The 24,397-nt window shown below is 33.7% G+C and overlaps 1 protein-coding gene across 5 annotated transcripts in view; it reads right to left on the bottom strand.

The window, feature by feature from the left end:
* The window catches only part of FBH1 (F-box DNA helicase 1), an 83,373-nt gene that overhangs the window by 6,308 nt on the left and 52,668 nt on the right, over nucleotides 1-24,397 (bottom strand). For all 5 annotated transcript variants that reach the window (XM_074269434.1, XM_074269433.1, XM_074269430.1 and 2 more), the window contains 6 exons: nucleotides 16,679-16,766; nucleotides 16,506-16,592; nucleotides 15,244-15,380; nucleotides 10,295-10,394; nucleotides 10,090-10,211; nucleotides 8,310-8,385 (listed from right to left, as the gene is read on the bottom strand). In XM_074269434.1, the coding sequence (XP_074125535.1) occupies nucleotides 8,310-8,385; nucleotides 10,090-10,211; nucleotides 10,295-10,394; nucleotides 15,244-15,380; nucleotides 16,506-16,592; nucleotides 16,679-16,766 (610 nt within the window). The remainder of the gene's footprint in view (nucleotides 1-8,309; nucleotides 8,386-10,089; nucleotides 10,212-10,294; nucleotides 10,395-15,243; nucleotides 15,381-16,505; nucleotides 16,593-16,678; nucleotides 16,767-24,397) is intronic.

Here is a 24,397-nt window from a genome sequence, read left to right as displayed (position 1 = left end):
CTATATTATCCTCTATATACTGAGGCAGACAGGTTAAGCAACATGCCTGAAACCATACAACTAGGATATATCTGAGGCTGGATTTGAACTCAGTTCTTCCTGATTCCAGGCCCAGAATTCTAACTACTGTACCACTTAGAATTGGAAAATTCTAATATATTCTGAGTGTATTTATTATATACTCAAAAATAATGAGAAATAATTTGGCACAGAACACAAAGTCCTCCTTAGCACTATAAATATAATTATAACTTGCATGCCTCTGTTGCAGATGGCAAGGAGAAAATGAAAGAATATAATAAAACCTTCCAAGTTTTAACTTTAATATTTGGCATAACTTCAATAAAAAGGTCCACATGGGGGAAGATGGCAAGAAATTTTAGAAAATGTGGCTAAGAAATAAGAAACAAGAGGCCAACAACTAGTAAATTACACAATACACCTTTATATTATGAATACTTGAGGACTGTGAGGTAAAGGACACAGTAAACACCGTATTGTATTACCAGAAGAAAAACATGAAACTGGTTGTACTTTAGCAAACAGAATATACATAACTGTATCAAAGTGGGAGTCATTTCCAAATAAGCTCTCTGTGTACAGTCAACCAACTTATTTGTTTCCTATTTCTTGTGGTTTGTTCTAATTCTTCTTTCACAACACTGACTCAATATGGAAATATGTTTAATATGAGTGTACATGTAAAGTCTATATTAGATTGCTTGCTGTCTTAGGAAGAAAATGGGAGAGTGGAGGGAAGGAGAGAGAAAAATTTTGGAACTCAAAATCTTACAAAAAATGAATGCTAAAAATTATCTTTACATGCAATTGGGAATTAGAAAGAAAAAAAAAAAAAAAACTCAGCCCCACCCCCAGTTATGTCATTACTTAAACTCTACCCCAAAGAGAAGTTAAACAAAAAGGGAAAGATTCCATATACATATTAATATTCACAGCAGTTCTAAGTGTGGTGACAAAGACCGGGAATTAAAGGAGTTTCCATCATTGGGAGAATGGCTGAACAATTTGTGCTATATAAATGTAGTGTTATGCTTTTGGGTCCTAAGAAATGTCATAACCCTTCAAAAAAAGAACATAATCATTGTATCTCATTTCAAAATATCTTAGAAATTGTCCAGATGTCTTAGAATCAAAATACAAAGTTAAAAAAAAAAAAAAAAAAAGAAAAAGAAAGAACCCACTAGTTATCTTTGGAAAGAAACTTCAAAACAAAAACTTCCAGGAACATCATAGCCAAAATCCAGAACTTTCTTCTGGGTAAAAAAAAAAAAAAAAAGAAAAAGAAAAAAAAAATAAATAAATTACAAACAGTCAAAAAGAAAGCTAAGGTAATTTAGTGGTAACTACTATAAAGGAGTAGAGAATTTGCATGTTCTAGGAGACAAAGATAGGTTTACAGCCAAGACTAACTCCACTCAGCAAAGCTGAGTATAATATAATAAAGAAAAAGGACCTTTAAAGAAATAAAGAACTTCAAGGCATTTCTGATGAAAAGACCAGAGCTTGGTTAGGTCTTTGAAGTTCAAAAACAATAGCTGAGAGAAATGCAAAAATGAACAATGATCAAGGATAAACTACCACATTCAAATATGAGATTATAACCATATGTTCCCTCTGAACCCTAATATCATCAGGATTCAAAGAGGAAATCCAATTAAATAAGACTCTGGGAGTGGTTCTGTTATGGCTTGATAAGAAATCTTAACACTAGAAGGGAAAAGGAAAATGTGGGGTGGAGGGAAGGAAATGGAAAGGAATTTAGGTAAAATAATCTCAAATATTAAATGTATAGAAGTAGACATCTTTACAAACATGGAGGGATATGGCAAATACCGGACACTTGAATCTTACTCTCACTTGGTCAAAAATGAGAACTGGTCAAAAGAATCACACACACACACACACACACACACACACACTCTCTCTCTCTCTCTCTCTTTCTCTCTCTCTCTCTCTCTCTCTCTCTCTCTCTCTCTCTCTCTCTCTCTCTCTCTCTCTTTCTCTCTCTCATAGTTGGGCAGAGAAATCAACAGGAGGGAAGAGGAAAGGGTGTTGGGGTGGAAGTAGGAAATATAAAATTAGAGGAAGGATAAATTGAGACATTAGTCCTAAGTACAGCAAACCCCAAGATAATTTATAACTCTTTTTGAGGACAAAAAAAAAAAAAAAATGAGAATGTAAGGAAGTGCTCATGAACTGTAAAATAGATGAACAAGCTAATGGTATATAAATGTTAGGAAATAATCTTGTGCTAAACTCTTATCAATCTAATGACTTAACCAAGATTCCAGAAGATTAATGATGAAACATGAAATCCATTTCCTGACAGAAAAGTGAAGAATTCAGAATACAAAATGAAACAAATATCTTTATGGACATGGCCAATGTGAATTTCTTTTTTGGACTGATGATATATATTTTCAATGGGGTTTGTTTATCAACTGAGAAATAGGGAATTGAAAAAGAAAAGCAAGAAAGCAGATCCTGGCTGATTAAAACAAATAAAATATATACATTATTAAATATATAATAAATTCTGGAAGGAGAGATTTATTTTTGGACATGCCCAATTCTGACTATCTCTATTTTTTATAAAGGTTTTGTTTTCTCCCCCTTTCCCCAGTGGGTAGAAGTATTGAGAGAGAGAAAATAAATATTCATTAAAAATAAGGAAAGTAAATTTAATGTATTATTAATTAAATTATAACCTATACCCTACAGGATAAAGACCAGCTATGACTAACCAAATAACTGAACTACTATGACATATATCAAAATGTATAATATTACTGATATACATTTCTGCGATAAAAGTAAGAATAGAAATAAGACTAAGTGATGGATCAAATCTCTCCATTTATTACTTGTGTACTGAAATTGCAGCTATAGCGCTCACTCTACATGCAGTTCTGAAAGCTTTCTCTCATAATGAGAAGAAACCTTTGTCTTAAGTATAGTTAAACTACAGTCCTTTTTTGCTAATATTTTAAGAGGGCGTAGTCTTTGCTGAACTACAGCTGCTTGTAATGTCTATACCCTAAAAGTCAAAGATTTGTTTTCTTACTGTAGGATAGCTTCATAGAAGATCATTTTGGGGGATAATTATTTTTCTAAAATATATTTCAATTGATTTCTTTCATTTTCTAAATGACCAGTTTTCCTTGTTATTCTTTCCCCCTTTCCCCTTGTATTTTTATACGGCAAAAAAAAAGAAATGAAAAGAAAAAGAAAAACAAATTAATACAAACAAGTAGAAAAACATATGCAGCGTGTAACATCTGTGGATTTAACACTTGTAGGAAGTGGTGGATTGAGAGAAGCCTCTCATCTCTCTTCTTTTCTTCCAGGCTTGCTCTTCTTCTTTTTTTTTTTTTTTAATTTATGGAATAAAACAAGCATTTCCATTAACATAAGTAAAAAGATGACTGCACATGAAACATCAATTTTATTTAAAATTTAATGTTTCTTTTAAAAATAAAATATTTTTGTATAAGTTTCCACCCCCTACTTTAGAGATGCCTACCATTAAATATGTACAAATAAATACAAATTTGTAAATATTTACATCCGTAAATGTAAATACATATATTTGTCCATACATTTGTATATATTCTATAGATAATTTTATTTATCAGTTCTTTCTCTGGGTGTAGATATCATCTTTCTTCATTATATCCTTTATATTTAATTTTGATATATCAAAATGACTTATTTGGTCAAAGTTATTCTTAAAATAATATTGCTATTACTGTATACAATATTCTCTGGGTTTTGCTCATTTCACTCTTCATTATTTCATACAAGTCTTTCCATATTTTTTTCTAAGATCCCTGAGCTCATCATTTCTTATAGCACAATAGTATTCCATTCACAATCACATCAAAGTCCAGCCATTCCCCAATTGATAAGCATTCCTGCAATTTCCCATTCTTCACTATCATAAAAAGAGCTGCTATAACCATTTCACAACATATTAGTTCTTTTATTTTTCACCAATCATCTTTGAAAATAGATCTAGTAGTAGTATTGCTGGATCAAAGTTCAATAACAATTTGAGCATAATTCCATATTGCTCTCCAAAATGATTGGATCATTTCACTTCCATAAATTGTTACTTTTTCTTGAATAATTTTAATCAATCTAGTAGGTGTAAAAAGATACCTCAAAAGGTTGTTTTAATTTGCATTTCTCTAATAAAAAATCATATCATTTTTTCATTACTGTAAGCTGTTCTGACTTCATCATTAGAAAACATAAATGAGCTTCCTAAGAAAAAAGTAACTGGAAGAGATAATTTATAAGTGAATTCTATCAAATATTTAAAGCTCAACTAATCTCAATATTAAATAAATTATCTGACATCATTGGCAACAAAGAGTTCCTACCTAATTCATTTTATGGAACAAACATGACTCTAATCTGGTAAACTAGGAAAAGTAAAAACAAAGAAAATTATATTTTTATTTCATTAATGAATATTGATGCAAAAATTCTAAAAAAAAAAAAAAAAAACAACTAGCTAAAAGATTATAACAATTATGCATTACAATCAAATAGGATTTATCCAGGAATGCAGAATTGTTTTAACATAAGGAAAACTATTAATATAATTAGTTACATTAACAATAAAAGTAAAAAAAAATTTATATCCATAAATGTAGAAAAAACTTTTGTTAAAAGTCCACCACCTATTTCTATTAAAAACATTAAAAAATATTGGTATAAAATCTATTTTTTAAGATATGATAACATACCTGGAAAATTTCAAAGGCTTAACTAAAAAGTTAGTGAAAATTAATCATTTTAGTAAAGTAGCAGGATATAAAATAAATCCACATAAATCATCAGCATTCTGATATATCACACATATTAAAAAAAAAAATAAAACCACTTTCAAGAAGAGATAGTGAAAAATATCCCCTTTAAAATAATTCTAGACAGTATAAAATGCCTGGGACTACAAATGCCAAATTAAGTCCATGAACTACATAAATACAATTTTATATATATATATATATATATATATATATAAAGATTTATATAAATAAAATCAGATTTAAACAACAGAAGAGTAATTGTCCATGGGTAGGCAGGGCCAATTTAATAAATATGACAATTTTACCTAAACTAGTTTATAAATTCAATGACATCCCAATTAAATTGCCATGCTTTTTCTTTATAATTTTGCAATATTGAGTTTTGATTTTTTTATGTGAGGTACACTTTTATCAAAAGCATGGTTTTTACATTATTGTAGTCATTGTGCATTTGTTTTCTTGATTCTCCAGTTCATGTGGATTATTCCATGCTTCTCTGCATTCATCATTTCTTATACCACAGTAATATTCCATTACATTCATGAACTAGTTTGTTTAGCCATTCCCTAACTGATAAGCATCTATTTTATTTCAAAATATTTATCATAAAAATTGCAGGTATATGGGAATTTTCTTCCTATCAGTGGACTCTGGGATACAAGCCCAATAAAAAAATCTCTGATTTCAAAAAGTAGGGACATTTTAGTTACTTTACTTGTATAACTCCAAATGACTGTATTAATTCACACATCCACTAGCAAAGCGCAAATGAGCCAAGCTTCCTAAAATCTGTCAATTATCACCAAATTTTTATATTCTTTGTCAGTTTACAGGGTATAAGGGGAACAGCTTGAATACAACCCCTACCCTTAGCTATGAGAAGTATGTCCTCTCTACTGTTTTTATTTATTGTCGAGTTACATTTCATGTGCCCTTTTGGGATTTTCTTGGCAAAGATATCAGAACAGTTTGTCATATCCTTCTCCAGCTCATTTTGCAGATAAGGAAACTGAGGCAAACAGGTTAGATGACTTGACCAGGATTACACAGCTAGTAAGTATTGGAGGCTAAATCTGAACTCAGCTGACTAGCTCCATGACTCTACACATAATACCACCTAGCTGCCCCAATTTTTTTTTAATGGTATGATTTTTAATATCAAAACAATCTTTTTAATTAGAATGTACTGTGGAACATGGCAGAGTATTAGGTATTAGTAAAACATGAATTTCTGCTGGATTTTTTAGTTTTCATCAAAAAAGGTCTTGACTAATTTCTATGATTTGTTAGATCCTCTTATTATTTTGGACTTCATTGTTAAGTTTCTATTTGATTCTATGTCTTTTGCCTGTGGTCCTGGGATTGATTAGTATTTTTATTGCAATACTGTCTATAAAGGATGTATTTATTATTCATGCATTTTTACTCCCTGATGGCAATATCTCTACATCCTAACATATGGTCAATTTTTATAAGTTTCATCTGGTACAAATATGTAGCTTTTTTGGCAGTTCTATTTAGAAGATGCTTTGTCTTAGTTCTAGTTTTTTCAGTAAATTATTCATTTCTACATTTTCCTTTTTGTTTAGCTTTCCATTATATTTATTCAAAACTGAGCAAGAGGTTCAAAGATTCTTCCCTATAGTAAAGTTCCTCCATTAAGAGCAACAGCAACCAATGAAGTTGGTGGAATACTCAGATGAGGATGACTCAAGATAAAGCGCTACAAGATATTGAGCATTCTGTCCTAATGAACCAGAGATCCTTAAGATCCAGTGCCTTGAATTTCAAAGATGCAGAAGGCCAAACCCTAGAAGGCAGAGGTCAGAAGAACTTAAATGACTTGGGTCATCACCAAGGAGAGATGAAAACCTCACCCAAAAGTAGTACCTGGCCCTAGCACAAAGTCCCATCAATTCAGGAACTAAGGCTGAAGAAAATGAAAGACATAGAAGACAAAAAAATTAGGATGAAATTATTTCTAATTTAATTAGGAAGAAGAGAATAGACAAGAGCACAATCAATGCCACTTGAGTATATACTAAGTCCAAGCATACAAAGAAAAGTAAAAGCACTGTCCTTGTCCTCAACATTAGAATGAATAGTGCCCAAATAACAGAATTCCTGAAAAATCAGAATAAACAAAGAGAACTCAGTTACTCTATGAGACACTAAGAAATATTAGAGCAAAATAAAAAGTTTGGAAAAAAAAATAAAGATGATGCCTAATTTCAGAAACATTGACCTGCAAAACAATTCAACAAAAGTTAATTTAAAAATCACTAGATTCCCTGAAAGTCATGGTTTACCAAAAAAATTTTATTTAAAAATAAGTGTAGATAGTTTATTTCAAGAAATTACCAGTGAAAACTACCCAGGATCTATTATGAATCAGGAGAAAGAAAAAAAAAGAATTCACCAATCATAATGAAAGGAACCCCAAAAAGAAAAATCTAAGATATATTATAATCAAAATCCAGAACTTGTATGTCAAAAAACAAACAAACATAAAAAAAAGAAAGAAAGAAAACAGTGCAAGCAGCCAAAAAGAAATTCAAAGTATCAAGAAACTGCACTGAAGATACTAAAATACCTGATGACAAAATAAAAGGAGACATTGGGATTTGATCTTCTAAAAGGGAAAAGAGAGCTTTCAACCAAGACTAATTTATCTTTCAATGTTGAGTCTACAGGGGAAAATGGACCTTTAATGAAATAGAAAACTTTCAAACATCTTTGATAAAAAGAGCAAAGCCAAGCAGGAACTCTGAAATGCAAACATAAGCCATTGTGAAACTCAGTAAGATATAATCATCTGAGCAATTGTGAAAGAGTTATCTGATGATACAGTGCTAACATTTTTTTAAAAAGCAAAAATCTTAATGTCTTCAGAAGGCATTAAGGGAGTTAAATAAGAAAAAGAAACATTCTGATTCATACTTTTATGTTCTGAGAGTTTTAAGAGACAAATAAACAGGCCTAGCAGAAAAGAAAGGAGATTTGCTCAAGAACACAAAAGCTCATTGCCTTAATGAAAGCGGCGGAACTCAATCTACATCCTCTGACAACAGATCTAGCACTCTGCTGTATATGGCTATCTCTCATGCTTCATTCAAAAGATGAAATTTGATAGGAGTCTGAGAAATCTCTTCTAACCCCATAATTTCATTACAGATGAGAAACTGTAAAAATGGTATACAAGAACCAAGTGACAGAATTAGGACTCAATTCTAAAACTCTTCCTGCTACAGAAAAAATAGAGATCATGGGGAAGAAACTGAAGTAAATCAGCAAATTCTCTGAAAACAGCACTCCACAGGCATCCTGCTTTATTTACAAAATATTATCAGAAAGGATCAATTTTCCCATGAAAGAGAGCAAGTCAGTTAAGCAGACACTCCATGATAGAATAACGTTGAGATCTTTTGCCCCCAACATTTATTGTTGAACCTGGACCATCAGGGTACTCACGTTTGCGCTGCTCCTCATCTGACTGAAGAAGGATCCAAATATCAATGAATCTGTCCAATCCAAATGATTTAGTTCCCTGAAAAAGTTATAGGGTAAGGTTTGAAGATTTGGATTTTTAAAAAGTAAAACAAAATAACACAAATATATTGGAACTCTGAAACAAAGTGATTTTTAAGAAACTGTAAGCATGAAACAAGCAAGTCACAGCTAATTGGAATTACTGGGCTATGTTATAGCTTGAGAATTTCAGAGAGCCAATTTGGGGTTTTTGCTTCAATCATTAGCTCCTCAAAGTCTCTGGCAAAGCCAAGGCCTCTGTTCTTTTTTTGTTTCCTAATTAGTTAAAGTAACTTACTTTCTAGAAACATATGGTGGCACAACATAAATATGATTGATAAAGCCAATAATTTAAATACATATATTTCTCATTATGTCTTTGGTGGAGGATACTGCAAGAGAAATCCTGGGTCATACTTCATTTTAAAAGATAAATCCCAAATAGGCAAGGCCTAAGTTCATTTAATTAAACTCTTATTGAGTATCTACTATGTGTTCCATGGTACAAGAGGCTATAGAGGCCCAGAAAAAAAGGGCATTAGATCTTTCTTCCTTCTAGATACAAACCACTGCTTGGAATCTGGGATCAGCCAACCCTACAATGAAACAAAAATATTTTGTTCTGTTCTACTTATAAGACTTACCATAGAATGTAATAAGTTATCCAGCACCATTCACAATACTAACTGGAGATAAAAGCAAATTGCTTAATGTAGGGTATAAAAATCTGTTGTTAGCTCAGTCTGGAGTGATTCTTCTTTCTGCATTTCCCCATAGCTAAGTGTTTCTAAATAAAAACTACTTCTGATCTAACCTAAATCATGAGCCATAACACTTATCATGACATTAGTATAAAGGATACAAAAGAAGTTTATTGCATGGTTCATGTCCTGAAAGAATTCACAGTGTTCTCAGGGAAACAAAACACACATAAGTATAAGATGCTCAGAAAATATCAGACATTATACAACAAAGTATTTGGTTTTTATATAATTAAGTTCCTTAACATGGTATAGTCAGTTTTGTTATGGATAGTCAGGAAGAGAAGAAATCAACTAGATTTTGTACAATGTTCAGTGTATGTATAATGTTTAAAAAGTATTATTTTTATTATGATGAACACAAAAGATCCTGGAAAAATATTAGTGTTTTAAATTTATAAAGCACAGCAGCTTCCCTTCAGAAACCTAATCTCTTCAAATTCCTTGTGAAAAAATAAATAAATAAATATTGGTATATTCTTAAAAGACATGAAGTGATTTGTCCCATGGCACATAAAAGAACTAAGGCTTCTAGCTCCAAACCCCCAGTCCAAAACTCTAACCAATCAACTATGGTAGTGCTACTTTTGCATTATGTATAGTCATCCTGATCAATTCTGCAGTAATGAATAATGATAATAAGCGATTGAAGACTCAAAATAAACATGTGTGTGTGAAATTAGGGCTTACATTTTTAAAAGAGTGGAATACAGAAGGGTCTTTCAGTCATTGCAATTTAATATTTAGTCAACATAAGAAGGTCAGCTCGTTCACATAACCATCCAATTGACAAATGAAAGAGATCAAGGACAGAAATTTCCAACAGTCAAATAAATATTCCCTTCCATAATTTAGTAAATCAATTTATATTTCTTGTACCAGGTATTTTCCTCTCATGGAAGAAAGTATATTTCTCTGAAAAGTTTCAGTGCATGAAGCAATCAAAAGAAATCCACTCTTACCCCAATCAAATATATTCTTGAAGGAGTTTTCCCTTCTGTTACCCGTACTGCTTCATCAAACACACTCGCATTGGTTCGGCACAACAAGGCAACTTGTCCTTCTGAACTGCCTCTAATGGTACCTTTTGAGATAGAAACATATGTTCTATAGTAAAGAAAAAAAATAATTTTTAGAACCCATAAGGCAAAGGAATTACAGTCTTACTCTTTTGGTTTCCTCCAATCAAAGTCTTCCTCCTGACTTTCTTACAAACATCCAAGAGAGTGGCTCCCACATAAGCAATTTCAGCACCAAACCTAAAACTCTGTTGAGAAAAGTCAAGAGATCAAAAGAATTGGTAGCTGCATGCCAGCACGCAACAAATCCCTACCAGTAAATTAAATCTTAATCAACAGTAAGTTAATATAAACATAGACATGCACCAAAAATTTCAGCATTTAAAGGAGAATATTTATCAATTAACTGAACTCACTTGCCTTGCTAAACATAATTTCTGACTCATCCTAGGTAGAAGGAATATTTGGAAATTTTTAAAAATAAAACTACTTATGAAACCGTGGTAAATAAAAGTTATGGAATATTATTGCTCTGTAAGAAATGACCAGCAGACTACTGGGATTATATCCCAAAGAAATACTAAAGAGCGGAAAGAGACATATATGTGCCAAAATGTTTGTGGCAGCTCTTTTTGTTGTAGCTAGAAACTGGAAGATGAATGGATGTCCATCAGTTGGAGAATGGTTGGGTAAATTGTGGTATATGAAGGTTATGGAATATTATTGCTCGGTAAGAAATGACCAGCAGGAGGAATATAGAGAGGCCTGGAGAGACTTAAATCAACTGATGCTGAGTGAAATGAGCAGAACCAGAAGATCACTGTACACTTCAACAACAATACTGTATGGGGATGTATTCTGATGGAAGTGGAAATCTTCAACATAAAGAAGATCCAACTCACTTCCAGTTGATCAATGATGGACAGGGGTAGCTGCACCCAGAGAAGAAACACTGGGAGGGGAATGAAAATTGTTAGCACTAATATCTGTCTGCCCAGGTTGCATGTACCTTCGGATTCTAATGTTTATTGTGCAACAAGAAAATGATATTCGCACACATGTATTGTACCTAGACTATATTGTAACACATGTAAAATGTATGGTATTGCCTGTCGTCGGGGGGAGGGAATAGAGGGAGGGGGGGTAATTTGGAAAAATGAATACAAGGGATAATATTATAAAATATATATATATATATATATATATATATATATATATATATATATATATATATATATATATATATATATATATATATATATAATAAAAAAAATAATAAAAAATAATAAAAAAAAAAAAAAAAAAAAAAAAAAGAAATGACCAGCAGGATGAATTCAGAAAGGTTTGGAGAGACTTACATGAACTGATGCTGAGTGAAATGAGCAGGACCAGGAGATCATTATACACTTCAACAACAATACTATATGGGGATCAATTCTGATGGAAGTGGCTATCTTCTACAGTGAGAGGATCCAAATCAGTTCCAATTGATCAATGATGGACATTCTGTCTAGCTGATTCTCAGCTACACCCAGAGAAGGAACACTGGGAAATGAATGTGGACTACTTGCATTTTTGTTTTTTTCCTCCAGGTTATTTTTACCTTCTGAATCCAATTTTTCTTATGCAACAAGAGAACTGTACGTATCTATACACATATATTGTATCTAAGATATACTTTAACATGTTTAACATGTATGAGACGGCCTGCCATCTAGGGGAGGGGATGGAGGGAAGGAGGGGAAAAGTTGGAACAGAAGTGAGTGCAAGGGACAATGCTGAAAAATTACCCATGTATATGTTCTGTCAATTAAAAGCTATAATAAAAAAATTGATAACTCTAAAAAAATAAATTACTTTCATATAAAAAATAAAATAAAATAAAACTACATATACTTAAATTTACGATTTATTATCTTTTAAGGACTTGTAATTTCTTCAGTGGTCACTTTCTCCATTGATATACATAGTTTTTAAGTTTTAGAAGATTGCTATGGAGAACAAATTCACTACTCTATATAACAAACCTGAGGATGAACTTTTCCAAGCTTAGAAAGACTCGTCTTTGTATAAGAGATAAGCAATCTACCACTAGGCCCATTTTTCCTACCCACCATCCCTAAACATGACATGAAAGTGATTTTAGTTTTTCAAAGGCTATAATACTAATAATAATAACCAGCACTTGCATAGTGCAAATAGGTGTGCCAACTGGTTTACAAATTTGACCCTTAAAACAAAACCCTGGGAGCTAGTTGCTATTATTATCCTCATTTTACAAATGAGGAGACTGAGGGAAGAGATTTAAGAGGCTTGCCCAGGTTCAGAGAGCAAGTAAATGTCTGAGGCAGATTTAATCTCAATTCTTCCTGACTCCAGGTTCAGCATTCTATCCATCTGTATCATCTAGCTGTCTGTTTCTCAATGCTGCAGAATGCTCTAGCATGTTAAGAAAGTCTTTAGATATGAATCTGATGATGGGGCTCTAACTGGAGTCTGATTATTATGTAGTTTCCCAACAAACTATTCAGTGTGTTTTCAAACATCATTCTTCCCAGTCACTTAGGACTGAAACCTCAGAGCCATCTGGCATTTAAAAATGTTTCATGAAGGAATGGTTTCCCAATCATTGAAGACAAATAAAGTAGTATCTGGATGCTGGCAGTGTGATGTGGTGAAAACAATGTTGGATATAGAATTAGAATTCCTGAATTCAAATCCTGGCTCCCTGTGATGTTACAGGATACTTTAAAAGTGCCTCACTGGGCTGGGAGTGAATATAGGGAGGGTGAGAGTACAAAATGAGTAGCATAGAAATCTAATTCACCTCCAAGACATCTTGATGTCATGATTCTTTGACCTCTCCCATCTCCCTCACCTATGATCCAAATTCTTTCAATTTTATTCATTTCTCGTCTGTTAGGATTCTTACAAGGTGCTAAGTCGGTTGTCTAATTTGACAGTTCTCTAGTTCAGAGTTCACACCTTTAAAGGAGTTCGATCATTGGTCCTTTAAGGAGTTCCCACAAGCCCATTCTCTGGGAGGATATAAGGAGCCAGGATTCAGTGGGGAGAGTCAGTCTGGATTGGGTCAAGGAGAAGACTTCCCAGGAGAACTTTGGGGAAGCTCGAGGAGATTCAGAGCCAGGATTCAGTGGATTCACAAGTCTAAAGGAAAAGCCTGCTCATGGACTTTTGAGAGATTCACAACTAGGATTGATTTCTGGGAAACCCACAATCCCATATGTGGAGGCAGAGTCAGATTCATTCCCACGTCTACCTTCATGTTGGCTGGAGGCTTTGGATTCAGAGGGAGCTAGAGACTGAAGCTGGCTAGAGACATTCTGACAAGAGCTCACTGGGGAACCAAGGAGAAAGATAGGCTTCTAGTAGAGCCAACCGGGCCCCAGGAAAAGATTTAAGACTTTGAAGGACACAATAAAGGATTTGGACTTAAACTCCTGGCTGCATTTTGGGATTATTGGACTGAACTGAAACTAAGGCTGCCTCCAAGAGCTTAAGAAACCTGCTCCCCAGAGAAAGATTACAATTTAGAGAAAAGGAACATTACACTCATCTATATACATTCTTTCCTTTTGTCTTCATTTTGATATCACAGAAGAAATCTAAAGCTGGATCTTCACAGAACCATAGATTTTAGAGGTTATCTAACTCAACCCTCACATTTTACGGATAAGTAAAATGAAAAGTTAAGATTATATTACTTGCCCTAGGTCATATATGTAGTAGACCCTGGAAACAGAATCAGAATCTAGAAGCTCTATTCCCTTAGGCTTTCTTTCCACTACATCATGCTGCTTTTTTAAACTTTGGTTAAGGACCTGTTCTCAAAGAAATACTACGGTAATATTCTCTTTTTGTGTTCTATCTACCTTCCTCTAGACAGAGGTTCTTAATCTAGGATCCAAGGATCCCCCAGAAATCCATAGATTTAGTTTCAGAGATATGAGGATCATGAACTTGGATAAGAAAATAATTACATCTTTCTTTCATTATAATTGATTTCCTTTGTAATCCTATTCTTTTATGCATTTGAATCTGACTGTCAAAGGAATCTAAGACAGATAAAAAAAAAAAAACTAAAAACTTTCCAAACCCTGCATACTGTACCAAATATTTGACAGACTTCTGCTGTTCTCTGCCATTTTTAAGGATTCATGTTTGTACAGTCAGCTATCTGGCTCTGATGTAGGGCCATGTAAACTTTAAAGTATGTGAGGACTCCCCTTGTCCCTCAATTTCAAAACTATTCATTTCCATCACTACTAATTGCCATGCATTTATGTTCTAGCCTACCTAACTTATTGCAGTTTTCCAGTCTCACCTTGCCCTCATGACTTCTTCTCTCTATACTCACCATTCCCTTATGTTCAAACACTGTAAAAATGAGACCTTCATGAATCCTTCCCTAATACCTTCTCCTAACCTCCCAAAAGAATCCTCTTAGGTCTCTCTGTGGGTCCTCTTCTGCTCACATATCTCATTCTAACTTTTTCTGCAGTTATTAGTGTGCCATCCCAACACACACACACACACACACACACACACACACACACATACCTTTTTGTGGGGGTTTTTTTGGCTTCAATGTAGGTCATGTGACATTCTTAATAAATATCCTGCTGAAATAAAAAATTGTGGAGACTTTAGGATCAGTTTGACTAACTAGTTCTTTTTAATTTTTACAAATCTGAAAGCTTTTCCTCAACTGAACAAAAAAACTTATTTCAAAGAGCTATGGTTCCAAATCCAGTGTTTGACAGATCGAGCTACTCCATACTTGAAGATAAACTATATCTTATCTTGTAATGGGTCATAAAAGAACCCATGTGAGAGGCCTAAAGTGTCTGTAACAGCAGCCAAGCCAAAATGGTAAGGGTTGTACACATTGTATCAAAAGGAAAGTTAAGGCTATAGGTTATGGTGTGGCTTTGGCCACTGCCAGGAAACCCCATTCCTTTCCAAAGACCATCTTCACTTAATTCGCAGATGGACAAACAAAAGGGCAAAGGGAGGAAAGTACAATTAAAAAAACAAACATCAAAATAATGTTTTGGAAGTTGAGAAAGTTCTTACCTGTGTGAGATAGAAGAGATGTGTGTGGGGCACTGCAAATAGGGCATTAATAGCATACCGAAAGGTGTAGATCTGTTGGTGTGGGTCCCCTACAAAGATTTTTCCACAAGGCTGGGATAGAATAATGTCTATGATGGCTACAACCAAAAAGAAGAAAAGAGTATGATATCAAGGAACTATAACCAAAAAAACAAAAAGAAAAAATTCTTCATAAGAAAAAGAGGAAACTAAAGTTTGTGAGGCCCGCCAGGGCATTTTAGATGTTTCTTGTTCTTTGCTTTTCTTAAGGACTAAGTAAATTATTCAAAACCAAAACCCTAGTAGTCATTCATGCAGTTTATCAGGAACATATTTTTTATGACTACAAACTATTCTCTATATATGCTAACAATCTGCAATGAAGCAAACATTTACCAAATACAAGTATCCTTAGAAAACAAGCCAACATGTTCTGCCTGTTTTATTCTCAATTGGAAACCAAGATGCCTCAGAACTACATTCACATGTGTATACATGCTGTGCATTCACATGTTAATTGATATCCATGTGGATATTATCTGTAACAAAATTTTCATCCTAAGATTAGTGACCCTTTGCCATCAGCCGACTGGTTCTCAGAGAAAGCAAATATATGACACAAAATATAAGTAAGAAAGTAAGTATATTTACCTTAACATGATATACTTCAAAATAGGACACAAATGTTTTGGGGTTGATTTAAATCACTGTTTCCTTTTTAAGCATGAATAATAATTCATATTTATATGACTCTTTTAGGCCTACAAAAAATGTTCCTCATAACAATCCTATAAAGCAGGTATCATTTTTATAAAAAAGTAAATTGAAATTCAGATCGACACAGTAAAACATACACATGATTAGAAAGAGTTAAAGCCAGGATTCAAAGTCAAGTGCCAACTCTGTCGAGTTCAGCATGCCACAACATACCAGGCTACCTCATAAAAATGGAAGTGGAAAGGTTTGTAGGGCTTACAAAATGTTTTTATGTCTATTTTAGAGATGAAGACACCAAGTTCTAAATAGTATTTAAAAGATTTGTTCAGGACTATACATTAAGTATCAGGACTGTCAAAATTGCAATGCCACAACTATATTGATATACATATATGTAGAAATTATATATACATATATACATATGTGTGTCTATGTGCAAAAGGAGAGAAAGGCAGAGAAACAGAGAACAAGCACGCAAGAGCACAATTTCTACTTATTTTAGACTTATTCCTGTGTTTGTTTATTACCTGGAGTACAGTCCTGGGCCTCATCCACAAAGATGGCATCATATGCACCAAAAGAAGGCTTGCTAAGTTGCCAAAGTTTCAAATAGCCTAAAAGAGACAAGAGGTTAGGTTCAAATCTTCAGAATAAACAAGGTATATTCCACATATAAAACTCATGATAAAACTTCCCATACCATCATGAGTCATGTGATATGCCTCTTCTCTGCATTCTTCCAACTTTTTCATTTTCTCCCAAAGTCTGGCTGCTTCAAACGCACCATTCTAGATAGCAAAGCATATTGTATCAAAATTGGGTTCCAAAATGAAGACTACGGGCACAATCCACAATAGCTTCTTACAAATCAAACTAGAATTCTGATTAGAAATAAGTCCAAGTTCTGTGTAAACTCGTCTATCCTCTATACCCATTTATTCTATATTAGAATAAAAAGCAAGGAAAGCAAGGAAGAGGAAAAGGGGGACACAGAAAATGAAGTAAATGAAAGTTAGTTTTTAAAATTTATAAGATATTAAAAATACAGTTTTGCAGGCCAATGATTACTGACTCATCAAAAAGAAAAGACGATGGGTACAGAGAACTTCTTGTAGATCGCTATACTTGATGAGGAGCTACAGATTCTTTCTAACATTGTTATAATAAACAATGTACCCAGTAGTTCCATATACTGATATTAATATCAAATTTGCCTGTATGGAATAAAGGGAAAACATATGTAAAAAAAAAAAAAAATCACTAAAATGGAAGAAAGACTATTAAAAAAAATTTAAATAATAATAGTCTAAGTAGGCAATATTAGTGTGGAGTCTTGGATTTAAAGAGTCAGAGATCCTAAGTTCAAATCCAGACTGCTATTCTTTATGTATGTAACTCTAAATAAATTACTTAAACTTAGCTCTGGGCTCCTGTTTATTTGATTACAAAATGAAGCCTTAAGGTTCTATCAAGCTCTAAACCAGAGCTTCTTAAGCTGGGATGCAGGAATTTAAAAAAATATATTCTGATTATTGTTTACTATCTTGGAGAGGGGGCAGGAAGGAAAAGAGGAGAAAAATTTGGAATATAAGGTTTTGCAAAGGTGAATATGGAAAACTACATTTGCATGCATTTGTAAAAATAAAATACCATTAAAAATTTTCTGATTATTATATTTCAAAATAATAGGTTTCCTTTGTAACCTTATATATTTTATTTTATACATTAAAAAACAGTTGTTACACATATATTGTATCTAGGTTATACTGTAACACATGTAAAATATATGGGATTGCCTGTCATCTAGGGGAGGAAGTAGAGGGAGGGAGGGGAAAATTTGGAAAAATGAATACAAGGGATAATGTTATTTTAAAAAAATTACTCATGCATATGTACTGTCAAAAAAATTTTTTTTATAATTATAAAATTAATAATAATTAAAAAAAAAAAAACTGTTGTTAGGATTCACTGGCTTCACCAGTTTGTGAAGGTCCACTGTCATAAAAAAGATTACAAACACCCCACTCTTAATCTATGATCAAGTTTCAAGAGTTAGGGAAAAAACTTCATCACAGTTCCAAGTTATCAAATGGTCTGCATATATAGCTATTGGAAAACAATGATAACAAATGAAAAATTAAAAGGATTAGTCTCACCATTCATTTAATATTCAAACATTTCTTAAGCAAATCCTAGGTAGTAATAACAATAGCAATAATAAAAGAAATAACTAGCAGTTAGCAAATATAACTCAAGACTGAACTGAGACTTTTGGGAAAACCTGGGGTGGAACTTTCAGATTTGCAAAAAACTTTATACATACTAATTTGATCTTATGTATAAGACACTGTGTAGAAACTGGGGATATAAAGGATTTTTTTTTTTTTTTTTGTAAATGAACAATTCATATCCTAAAGGAGCTTATATTCTATTTAGACAGCAATGAGAAAAGCTTCAAATTACTCTAAAAAAAATTTAAGAAAGGAAAGAACCTTCGCAATTAAAAGATTAATGTAGATTTCCAGTAAAGAGTTGTATCTAAATTAATGCTTAAAGAAAGAAAATTATTCTGAAAGTCATTGAAAATGTAAGAACATAAAAGTAGGAAAAAGACTAGTTTGGCAGAAACTTGGATTGCTTTCTAATGAAATAGGGATTAAAAAGGTAGTTAGGGTTGTATGCAGATCACTAGGGATGTTTTGTATTATAGATTACTGAAAGTTTATAAAAATAGTCCAGTGTCTCAAGAAAACTATTTTGGCAGTTTTGTAAAGGAAAGATTAAAAGAACCCATAAAGAGGGAGCCAGATTAAAAAGCAGTCTGGATGAGAAGTGCTGAGATTCTGAACTAAGGTGGCAATAGTATGGAAGGAGAAATGGGGAAAGATGTTGTAGAGATGTCTAGACAAAATGGCTGTGAAACTGATCACAACTAAGTCTGTTTAAAAACAACCACAAATGCATCAAATAAAAAGAATGACCAAAAAATGAAGGCAGGGGAAAAAACCTTATAAGAATTTTGTATTTCATTTTATTGAATTGTATCATGTCATTTCTCCTAAATATATGGCTATCTTCTGTTAATGTCAATCTCATCTGGCTAAAATTTGACTCATGGAATGATAGTACTATAGAAAGGGTTGGCATTCCTGAGATAAGAGAGGAAAAAGCAAATAAAGCATCTACAAAAAATTTTAACTCTTCTGGGGGATATAGCTAAATTTGTGGAAAGGATTCTCTAGGCTTTGAATTTCTGATTATCTTCAGGACATTTAAGTCTTCTACTCTTAATTAGTCCATTATAACTTCTTTAAAATTTAGCTTTATATTTTTCTAAGTTGGGTTTTTAAATTCAGTGTTTAATTCTATAACTTGGTCTATTTAATAATTTGTTCTAACATGTCTACTCAATCTTAATCAAAGCCAGCATGAGATAATAAATTTATTTGAGTAGGTCAGTACATTTTAAAATTTTATGTTCAAAAATCATCTCTCCAATGCAATTTTTCTGACTCCAAGCTTTGTCAAAAACTCTAATTTAGGTTATCTCTAAATTTCTGCATTGTGATATGATTCCATAATAATTCAATGGGGAGAAAATTCTTCCCATAATAAAATCCTAACAAGAAAAACCTCATAGGAGAATTACCAGAAATCTTAAAGAAATTAATAAGTATAAGGGGCCCCAATATTTGAACAAATACTATAAAATAAAAGCAAGTATGGAAAAATTCTAGAAGGAAAAAATAAGGTTACAAATAAAGGTACCTCTAAAATATAGACTGGCCAGCCTTCACTTTCTGTTCATGATTCTGTAGATTTCACAACCATGTCCCAGTTCCTATTGGATCATTCTGGAACCTCCCTCAATACTGGGACCTCCTAATTCTTAATTTGGAATTTAGAATATCTTTCTGCAAAGTCAAACCCTTTCTTCCATCCTAAGTCTCTATTTGTGGAAGGTCCTGAAAAGTGTGACTTCATTCAAGTTTGGGTCCCATCATTTCCTGCCCCAGCCTTCTTTCATCTGCTCCCTTTTATCTGTGCTCTTGGAAGCACATATAGAAATAGGTTCTTGGGAGACAGAAATGGGGACTGTAGCTGGGACTACCTCACAGTGGGTGGGAGGTGGGAATGCCTCTGCTCATTCCTCATAAAGCTTCACTCTCCAATGCCACTGGCCTGTCCAGGCTCAGAAGGCGAAGCAGAGCCCAGTGTCAAAATTCTGACTACCCAGAAAATTTTTGAAATGATTGGATTTGATACCAGATGAACAGCCAAACCTTCAACCAATCAAATTTTACATCCCTGAAAATGAATCTCTACTGAAATAACAGCTTAGGAAATAAAAAAAAAAAAAAAAAAAAAGAATGGGATCAACAATATTAGGCAAACTAGAAGCAGATATTTAGTAAAAAAAAAAAAACAAAAAAAAAAAAAAACGACAAATTTATTCATGTAAGGTTAAACCTGAATGTCTGGGAGTTTCTAAGAAGTATCTTGAGAGAAGAAAACTTAAAAAAAAAAAAACAACACACACACACAAAAAAAACACCATTCATACTATTTAATTCCCTAAGATATAGCTGGTTTAAGCAAGGTAATCTTAAATAAAAATTTTCAGAAGCATATGTACTGTAATAAGGTTTTTATAATAAGCAATTGCATACATCAAACTACAGGGAAGACAACAATCTTCCCTGCCTACCTTAGAGTGAGAATCCAAAGTGATAAGATAAAGAATCATAAAATGAAAGAGTTGGAGACCGCCAAAATGTTTAGGCTAAAAAATCCCTTAGAGTCACCACAGTATCTGACCTGAGAATCAGAGCTGGAAGGGCCTGTGGACCCCCAGAGCCATAGAATGTTCACTGAAAGAACCTAATAGCCATAAGCCAGACCGCTTATGTGACATAAGCCAATATACTCACTGTCTTCACACTTTTCACATGACAGATGTGGAAAACAAGCTCAGGAAAGGAAAAAGTACTTGGCCAAGGTAACCTATTAGTGGCACATTCAGGGCTAGAATATCCGTCTCATGTGTGCCTGGCCAATGTTTCTCCAACTATCTTTCTATTCAAATATGTTCTGTGTGGAAGACCTTGTTAATTACAAAGTTTTTGTTTGTTTGTTTGTTTGTTTTTACAAACATTCTGTTATTAATACAATGCCTATTATTATAGTAGCAAAAACTAAAGCACAATTTACTACTTCTGGGCAATCCATGTCATCTCCAAAAGTGAAAATCTGATAACTGCAATATAATTTACAAGCATCATGTTGGAAAAATCCAGCTGTAAGAAATAATATGGTGGCACATTGTTATGATTCTGTTTTCTGTAAAGTTCTATAGAAAGCTAGTTTCCTAGGCCCAGAAAAAGGCAGTCATTTAAGTACTGAGACAAGAGAAACTTATTGAAAGATGGCTTCACTTGTACCCATTCTTACTATATGGATAGAAGCTTCATGCTAAATATTTAACAATATTCATATTAAACATTTTTGGTGAAAAAAGGAAAAAAAAAAATAATGAAGGCTTCTTGAGGGCAGGATTTATATGCTCAGAGCTTAGTGCCAAGCCTACTATATAGTAAACATTTAATAAATTGTCTCCTTCCTACCAATCTAACACAGGAAGTTCCAGAGCTTAGACTAATTACAATGCATGTAAAAGAAAATAAAACAACCATAATATAAAAATGTCTAAGGATTCACTGATAGGTACTACTGCCAATCAAAATTATTATTTTTTCCCCCCTGAGGCTGGGGTTAAGTGTCTTGCCCAGGGTCACACAGCTAGGAAGTGTTAAGTGTCTGAGACCAGATTTGAACTCGGGTCCTCCTGAATTCAAGGCTGGTGCTCTATCCACTGCACCACCTAGCTGCCCCCAATCAAAATTATTAACATGTAGAAACATTTTAAAAACCACTTCTTATATATTCGAAGTTCAGACTTATGCTATACAAAAACCAGTAGGCCTCAGCATCAGTTTTTGCAACTTTATATAGATTTTTGTTAAATGGGTGGGAAAGATACAATGGCATTTTAGGGGGGCAGAAAGGAAGGTAAAGATTTATACATCAAAGAACAGAGAGAAGAGAGAAAAGATCTATATCAAATAAAATAAAAACATTATATATAAAGCTGAAATTTGCAGACTAACCAAAGCCATTAACCCTAGAGCTACTTATTTGATATGTTCAACTTAAATAAATTAAGGTAATAAAGCTGAGCTTTAAATCATTATCATTAAATAATTATTTGAGTTTGTTTGATGCTAAATTCTGCAAGCTCTAGCTAGTTGCTGCCTTAAAGATATGATGTAATAATAGTGAAAAATTCTCTTATGATATTCATAAAAATAAGTAAAAATGCTAAATGAAGAATTAAAAATGATGACTATTAAAACTTACAGAAGGAATGGTAAAAAAATCTCAAAGAAGGACTAAATAACAAAATGGAACAGGAAGAACAAAAACAACAAAAATGGCAAGGAAGAAAGAATGAACATAGAGCAAACCCAAAAAATGCTAAAATTGAAAACTCTTAAATATCTAAATTTAAGGCAAGGTAATAGAGGTAGATTGCAGAAGTTGGTGAATTAATTTGGGTTATACATTTAATATAGGTTTCCCCAAATATGTGCAGAAACAAAGCCCAAAACTGTAATGTCTGGGCTAGCTTTCTGGAGGGCCTTCGGACTAGCCTTGGTCTCAGCAGAATATCACCACGAGAATAGTCAGGGATAAAGTCCAAAGTCTTTATTGTCTCCTTCAGTCTCCCAGTCTGCATCAGCAGTCTCAGTCAGTTAGCCAGTCAGCAGTCTGCACATCTCAATGTAATGTCCTGCTTTCTAGAACCCCCACATTGGGGTGGATTAAAACATAGTGTCCCAGACTAGCTCTCTGAAGGGTCTCGGGACCAGCCCGAGTCCTTGGTCTTATGGAGAAGTGATGAAGGCAGGAGATCCACCATAAGGCTGGTCAAGCTGATTAGAGTTCAAATTCAGCTTCAGATTCATATTACCTATGTGATATTAGGAAAGCTGCATCAGCTTTCTCAGTTATAAAATGGAGATAATAAAATCATCTACCTATCTCACAGTTCTTTTCCACTCCTCCCTCCTTCCTCAAAGATTATTTTCTCTGCTCTTTACTTTCTGTCACTGAGCCCAGTTAATCATAGAATCATAGTTTTAAACTTAGTAGGGCCCTAAAAGTCCCATAGGTTCTAATGATTTCATTTTACAGATGACTACACAGATGCCTAGAGAAGGAAAATGACTTGCTATCACTCCTTTCCAGCTTATCACTACACCAAGTCTTACCAATCCTAGCTTCCCCACATTGCTGACTTTTACCCTCTTCTCTCTTCTCATTATATCACAACAGACCAGACTCCCACATGAAGGACTCCAAGACCCTCCTCACCGATCATCCTCTCTCCAGTCTGACTCTGTCCTCCCCAATGACAGAACACTGTTGATGGAACTCTAACTATTCTGGAAAGAAGTTTAATATTATGCTAAAGAAGCAAAGGGCACTTAGCTGGCATTGTGGACAGAACACCACGCCTGAGTCAGGAGCTCATCTTCATGAGTTCAAATTCAGTCTCAGATACTTATTTACTAATTACGTGACCTGGGAGTCACCTCATCCTATTTGAATCAGTTTGCTCATCTGTAAAATGAGCTGGAAAAGGAAATGGCAAACCACTCTAGTATCCTGGCCAAGAAAACCCAAATGGGATCACACAGAGTTGGACACAATTGAAACAACTCAACATCAACAAAAAAGTGAATCAAGTGCCCTTGTTCTTTTTGAACCTGAAATTCTAATGCTAAGCATAGACCCTCAAGGAGATCAAAGACAGGAAGAAAGGTCCCACTTACACTACCAAAGTTTCCTCTTTCTCAACCCCCTTGTGGGTTAGACAACTTTTTTCCCCTAAAAAGCAACAAAGTCATCCCCAGTATTTTACTATACCAGGGAATTGGTCAAAAATTTCTTGTGTCAAAACCTCTGAAATCTAGATAGGGAAACTCGACCATAGAAATAAAGGGCTACTGAAGTGGAGTTGAAATCCTAGGCAAGGAGGGGCTCAATCTATCCAAGCTAAGTGCTTTGCTTGTTGAAAAAGAACTCTATTGCTACTTCTGGGCTTATATCCCAAAGAAATACTAAAGAAGGGAAAGGGGCCTGTATGTGCAAGAATGTTTGTGGCAGCTCTTTTTGTAATGGCTAGAAACTGGAAAATGAATGTATGCTCATCAATTGGAGAATGGCTGAATAAATTGTGGTGTATGAAGGTTATGGAATATTAATGCTCTGTAAGAAATGACCAACAGGAGGAATACAGAGAGGCTTGCAGAGACTTACATCAACTGATGCTGAGTGAAACGAGCAGAACCAGAAG

The sequence above is a fragment of the Sminthopsis crassicaudata genome, chromosome 5 (genome assembly GCF_048593235.1).
Source record: "Sminthopsis crassicaudata isolate SCR6 chromosome 5, ASM4859323v1, whole genome shotgun sequence".
Classification (NCBI taxonomy): domain Eukaryota; kingdom Metazoa; phylum Chordata; class Mammalia; order Dasyuromorphia; family Dasyuridae; genus Sminthopsis; species Sminthopsis crassicaudata.
This window is presented reverse-complemented; position numbering and strand designations above follow the sequence as displayed.